The 6,966-nt window shown below is 45.5% G+C and overlaps 1 protein-coding gene across 1 annotated transcript; it reads left to right on the forward strand.

The window, feature by feature from the left end:
* The first annotated feature begins 957 nt into the window (after window positions 1–957).
* LOC139060948 (uncharacterized) lies at window positions 958–4,634 on the forward strand. Its single transcript, XM_070540305.1, has 2 exons — window positions 958–1,681; window positions 3,366–4,634. Exons 1-2 carry the CDS (start codon window positions 1,388–1,390, stop codon window positions 4,482–4,484), a joined length of 1,413 nt encoding a protein of 470 aa, XP_070396406.1. The 5' UTR covers window positions 958–1,387; the 3' UTR covers window positions 4,485–4,634.
* The last annotated feature ends 2,332 nt before the right edge of the window (window positions 4,635–6,966 follow it).

Below are 6,966 nucleotides of genomic sequence, written 5' to 3' on the forward strand. Positions count from 1 at the left end.
TGAGATGTCAACTGTCGTAACTGTTCTTGTACAGGAGGTCCCGATACAGTCTTTGCATACGGGACCTCCTCTTGCATACCACATACTAGTAATGTGACCCAACGTCTAACAATAAATTGTGATTCCGACTATACCAGAAAAATATAATGATGCTACGCAAAAACTCCAACGAACCCTTTCACACACACACAGACCTGCCGCGGCGTCCGCCATTTTGCGCGCGCCGGCGCAATGGGCATCTCGGGGGCCACGGAGCGGCGAACCCGGTTCGTTGCATCAAATCCAGCTGGCGCTCGCGTCCGCCGCATCGCACAGTTCGCAATAAGGGATGAGAAAATATGGGCGCAGTAGTTGATAGTGTTTTTTTTTATTGTTTAACGTAGGTAGGATATTAAGTAGTATAGTAGCAAGAGCTTGGTGGTGCAACCCACCGCCCCGTTCGATAGGGGACACTCATAACATCCATCCATCTCTCTGCGAACCACACAACAGGCCGCGGTTCTGTCACAAAGCTCGCCGTTAGCGGCGCTCCTTTCCAGGTAAACATTAGAATTACGTGTGCTCCAGTTGCCGGGAACCGTGAGGAGCAGCAAGTGATCTTTCAATGCTATCGCATTCCACTCTTAAAAGCACAGGTTAAGCATCCTTCAAATTTTTTGTCGACTCACGGGCGCAGACGCATAGCGGCCGCCCCGGTTGCGAACGCAACAAGTCATTCTGTTTTTCTTATTTTTGCTCTGCGCTTTCTCGTGCCTAGGCTTCGTTCTTTCCTGCTTTTTACGAACGGAGCGCGTTCTCTAGCAAGAAAGCGTGGCAGAACAGGTGCTCTGTAGAGGCAGACAGCCAAGACGAAGACAAACCGTGGATTTCCGTTACGTCAACGAAGTCGTGCCGTTCCAAGCCGCCACAGCGCCAATCGTAGGAGGGGCACATTTACCCCGTTATCGCCGGCGGGAAAGGAGGAAGCGCGGAGACATGCACGCTCGCCGTCACGGAGGAACGCGCATGCGTGGAAGCGTCGGTCTCGACAACATGGGTGCGCCGGCAGAAGGCGCGGAGATCCGTTTCGCCATATTTCGCCACGCGTTAGTGTATGTGTCAACGGAACAAGCCCAGTGCATATGCGTCCGCTGCTGCGGAATCGGCGGCAGATGTGTGGAACGGCAGTCGCCGACGGTAACGAAGCAGTTGTTCCTCGCCGCGTCGTGGAGGCGATAACTGCGATAAGAGTTCGCCATTCTACGCGATAGTGCGTGCAGGGCTCACTCGATCTCTCGTTGACGCTTATCTGGGCAAAGTGTCTGACACCACCCAGGTGCGATAAGCTCGGTAAAGAAGGCCACCACGCTCTCATGTGCGCGTAGGATTCGTGCCCGAAGACACCGCCATGCCGGATCGTGGACAGGGACGAGTGCACCGTTTTCGCGACCACGTCGTCGCCGGCGTCAACTGGCGAACGACGCGGTTCGTCGACGAGGTTCCCAGTTCACGTGTGTGCGGCCTCTGCCGCATGATCCCAAAACGGACGGTGCTGTTGCCGTGCTTGCATGCTCTGTGCCAATCTTGCCACGCAGCCAGTCTCGAAGGGAGCGTCGGTCGGTGTCCGTTGGATCGAGAGCCATTCGAAGAAGGGGAGTGCGTCGGTTCTGAATTCCCGGCCAGGAAAGCAAACGCCGTGATGGTGAGGACCAAAGAAATAATTTCTGTCACTTCTTCATATTTTTTTGGGGGGGGAAGGCAATTATGCATTAGTAATCGGATAATTCCACTGCGGCATACGTGCACTCCTAACGATTAGAGTGGCCCTGTACCATTGCCGAACATTAATACACAATTTCACCCTCACCAAATGTTACTCTTTAGCGTCTATCAAAACTAACACAATAGAGCAACACAAATTGACTGTAGGGAAAGCACGGGGAAGGCGGGAGATGAAAATTCAAGATGATGATCAAAACGAGATCAAGATGAAAGCAAGAGGCAACGTTTCGACAAGTGGACTCGTCTTCTTCAAGGCGACCTATGCTTCCCCCGCCACAGCATAAATAGGTGGGGTTCAAATAAAGGGGAGAGGGCGTAAGGCGGGCGGGTGTGGCAACGAGCGAAGCTGTGTTAGCGTGTGGAATTGAGAATGATGGAGTGCTGTGCACAAGGCCAGGGATCCGGCCGTCTGCCAATCACGTGTCAACGCCCGCGTGTTAGCCGGCGTGTCAACGGCGTCTGAAACGCCGGCTGAAAAATAAAAAAAAAACAAGAAAGGAAGGAAAGGCAGAAAAAGCGCTAAGAAACCAAACTAAATGTTGCCTATAGCTTCAAATTTAGCCTACCGGATATATTCTAAAGCTCATTTGAAACGTTTATGCCTGTTGGTTGCAATGTCTCTAACTCATGGATAAGGTATCATCCTCTGTATTTTCTTTGTCGTTCCCAACTATAACGTTGGCTTCTGCTTTCACCTTGTTCTCGTTTCGTTCATCGTCACTAAATGACTCTAGGCTGATGTGAAATATTCTGTTAGAACTCCGTATTTACTTATTTCTTAGTGTACACATAAGAGAGAAATAACAAAAAGGCAATACATTGAAATGTGCGACGTCACACTGACGTTTTGGGCTTGTCGTTTCTGCGCTAAATTCAAAGTGAAACTGGTAATAATTATTCATTTCAGTGATAATTCAGTGATAGTTAATCACTTTGTATGCAAACATTATTCTTCTTTTGCTTGAAATTTGCACTGAAACGACAAATACGAGGTTGGGTCCACTACGAAATAAATTTACTAGTTATTCTTCTAAAAGATAGTGTTGCTTCTGAAAGACTACCATTTCTGCAAAATTTTACTTTTAGACATTATTCGTCAACCTCAACTACTCCCCCCAACTCCCTCGCAACCGGCCTCTAACCGCTATCTTTGCCCGTAGTGGGTGACAGCATCTATTTGAGGAGCAACCGAAAAGGAGATGGCGGTCTCCACTGCACAAGAATGCTGCTGTCCTCGTAGATAACTTTGGAGCTGGAAGAATAGTTCAACAGTGGGCGTATTCTTCCTCAGTGTCGCTTACCAAGGCTGACTCTTGTGTGGGAGTAGCTGTCTTGGTATTTAGAAGTATAATTAGGCGATTCACTTTGACCCAGTATTCGTGTTTGATGCATCTTTAATGTTTAGACAGTGACATATACTGGTTGTTGATTTTGAGCACATTTGCTTCCCCAAAGAATCTCGCGATAACGCTGGTTCACATCGTAATTCATGGAAAAATGTGTTCTAAAAGTTAGGGACAGCTATAGAAGGCGCCTTAATTAAAAATAGTTTATCGTCCAAAAATTTTACTCTGTGTTATTTATATATTTTAATTTCCATTAAGGTGTACTGCTGGAACGAAGCGCACGGCTGCGAGTACACGGGCACCATGGACCGCATGCTGGAGCACTACGAGAACGAGTGCGCATTTCACGCCGTGGAATGTTTGCGATGCGGCGAGGGAGTCCAGCACAGAGACCTGCCGACGCACTACGCGGCCGGATGCAGTGCCGGTGTTTCCACTGCGATCACAGAGTCCACGCAACCTACAGCAGTGACACTCGAAGACGTGAACGCTGCCCTTGAAGACGTCAAGGCGATGCTGGGATGCCTCAACCACGACCAGCTGCTGCCAGTGATTCAGAGTCAGTTGAATGAGCTTACAGAACAAGCCAGAAACCAGGAAGCCAGGTTCACTCGCGAGCTCGGAGCATGCGAGAACAACTTAAAGGCCGACATGGAACAAATCACCGGCACGATTTCATCGACAGTGTCGCACCAGCGGACGTCTCGGGAAAATCCAGTGGACGAAGACGGCATGTCGAGGTCGCTGTCGTTGCGCTCGGAACAAGAAGATGAGATACGTCGAAAGTGTGAACACTTAGCCCACCTGGAACACTCGCGGCAAACTTTCCCAAAGCCTGATTCCAGCCGTGTCATTGCCAGTTGTGAGCCTTGGTACCGTGACGTTCGGCGTTTGACCAGTGCGCAGTCGATACCCAAGCTCATTAAAAAAGATGGGTTGGTGATATATCGTCTGATCCTGGAAAACATTGAGGAAATCATTCAGTGGCCGGGAGACAGAAGAATGTTTGCCGAGATTACGGTGCCGCACATGGCGGACACGCACTTTAATATTGCTGTTTGGAAGTACGGCGATTGTGCAGCTGACCTCGTTCTGAAGATCAAGTTTAACGGGATGATGGTGGAATCCAAGTGTTGGCCGCCTTTCTGGACAGTGTACGCGAGGCATCCAGCAGGACCCTATCGACGTAAGTTGACTCCCGCTGCCGAGCGTTGTTACTGCAACCGCGATGACTCCTCATTGCCACACTTCCACCTCCAATTTACTACAGACATTTCCTCGCTGAAGGATAACGGCTTCCTCCGAGACGGAAACATGAAGTTTGAAATCTTGTTCCACGTTACAGATGTGGACGGTGGGATCAGAGGAGCACCCTAACGTTCCTCACCGCACAATCTGAACTGCACCGGAGAATCCTGCGCGCCACTTCACAATATGTGTCACAGGAGCTTAACCAATTTTTGATCTCCTTTCTAGAAAATAAAGTGAGCTCTGCGACACATATGTTTTGGAAACTTGCTATCCCTAGTAACTGTCAACCTATTCTTTTCTGACTTTACTGGCCGTTCATTTTGTTTATTTCTTGTGCTAATACAGTTTTTGTTGCGAAACGTTGTGTTCCTCGAGCGCTTTCTGACCTTATGTCGTTCACGTAGATACTTTTCTCTCGAGTATTGCCGTGCGGCTGTTAAAGCAATTGATTTCCATGCGACGTTCCTGTTTGATACTACGCTGGAGTACCGCGTTGTCCCGTGTCCCAAATACACGACCAATGCTTATGCCTCGCATCGCAATTATTTATTTATTTATTTATTTATTTATTTTACCTTAATTCAATGCCCGAAGGCGTTAAAGAAGGGAATGGATCAAAATACATAGCATGTGCAGATAACAGGGCATAATAATATCTTTAAAAAATTGAAAGTGCGGATTAACAAATGCATCCTTCAATAGTAGTTCTAAAAACAGACGTATCGGTTATGTTAACAATAGAGGCCAGCAGATGATTCCATTCGATGGTAGTATTAGGAATAAATGAATAAAAAATTGGTTCGTGCGACAGTGTGCAACGCTCAATATATCGCGATGGTCAGTACGCGATTATGTGTATGCAGGTTCGGAAAAAACTTCCCTTTTTATTCCGGATTGTAATAATAAATCTTTTGAAGCAGTGATAAATGTGCTAACTTCCTACAGGATGAGAGTAGAGGGAGGTTTAAAGTAGCCTTCATAGACGTTACGATTGATGTCCGAGAATAGTTATTAATAATGAAACGTGCGCTACGATGTTGTATAGACTCTATTGCATTTGTTAAGTAATCCAAACCAGGATCCCATACAGAAGATGCATATTCAAGCTTAGGACGTATTATTCGTTTGTTTAGAAGTGGCTTTAAGTTAGCGGGTGCCATAGAGAAATTGCGACGGAGGTAACCAAGCGTACGGTTAGCATTGTTACTGATGAGGTTTATGTGTGTTTGCCAGGAAAAATTAGATGTTATGAGGATGCCTAAGTATATATAGGAACTGACTTTTTCGAGTACAGAGTTCTTCAAGTGATAGTTGGATAGGTTAAACGAAGCAGTATGGCGGGAAATCCTCATTAGTTTGCACTTTTGGCTGTTAAGTGGCATTTTCGAAGTATCGCACCAGTTAGTTACCGTGTCTAGATCAGATTGTAGTTTTAGTGTAAGAATTTGATATTACTCTGTAAATGACACAATTCGTCTCCAAATAACCTTATGGAGGACGTTACACACGTAGGCAAATCATTAATATAAATCAGAAAAAGCAAGGGTCCGAGAACCGAACCTTGCGGCATCCCGGAACTGACAGGGCAAAGCGAAGAGTCAATTGTTACAGGCGACAAAATGTGTTCTATTCCATAAGAAGCGTTCAATCCATGAGATAATATTACGCTAAATGTTGAGTGTAATTTTAGACAAAGTAATTGGTTAGAGACGAGATCAAATGCTTTAGAAAAGTCTACGAAGATGGTGTCAATGTGAAATCCATCATCCAACGCGGCACCGATTTGATGTTTGAATGAAAAAGGTTGAGTATCACAGGAAAACAATTTACGGAACCCATGCTGACGACATGAACAAAACGAATTTGTTTCTAGCAAGTTGACGAGATTAGAGTATATTATATGCTCTAGAATTTTACATGGCACACTCACTTGTTAGAGAAATCGGCCTGTAATTTAAAGGTGAATTCACGACGCCAGACTTAAATAATGGAACCACCTTGCCGACTTTATTCTATCGTGCTGATTACCAAAGGATTTTAGATTGCGAAAAGATGTTGCACAAAATTATGGATGAGTACACTCCGGTATTTTTCAAAAACTTAGAATTAATATCGTCTATTCCTGACGATGACGAGATCTGTAACTTACGAATCTAGCTCATGACACCATCGTAATCAATTAACAAGGGCTCGATCTGAGGAAAATTGATCTTAACAACTTCAGGTAGAGAAGCACAGGGCAACACGTTATGCAAAAATGATTTCGAGAACACTTCATTGAGTGCAGAAGAACATTCTTCTTGCAGAACAACAGCACCATATAACTTTTGGGAACCCTTGACAGTTTTCCAAATTTTTTAGTATTTTTTTTTATTGATATGATATAAGGAGATGTTGGCGCGCAATTTAAGGCGCCGGCTACTCCTTATCTCTTGGGTGGTTCCGTCATATCAAATATCATTTACATATCATATCATTACATATAATATCATATATCAAATATGATATCATATCATATTTACATATCAAATAATCATTTCACACAAGCACCAGGACTTATAAAGCAACGTTTCCACAGGAAGACTATGGCAAATGTCTCCACACCTAT

The sequence above is a fragment of the Dermacentor albipictus genome, chromosome 6, assembly GCF_038994185.2.
Source record: "Dermacentor albipictus isolate Rhodes 1998 colony chromosome 6, USDA_Dalb.pri_finalv2, whole genome shotgun sequence".
Lineage (NCBI taxonomy): Eukaryota > Metazoa > Arthropoda > Arachnida > Ixodida > Ixodidae > Dermacentor > Dermacentor albipictus.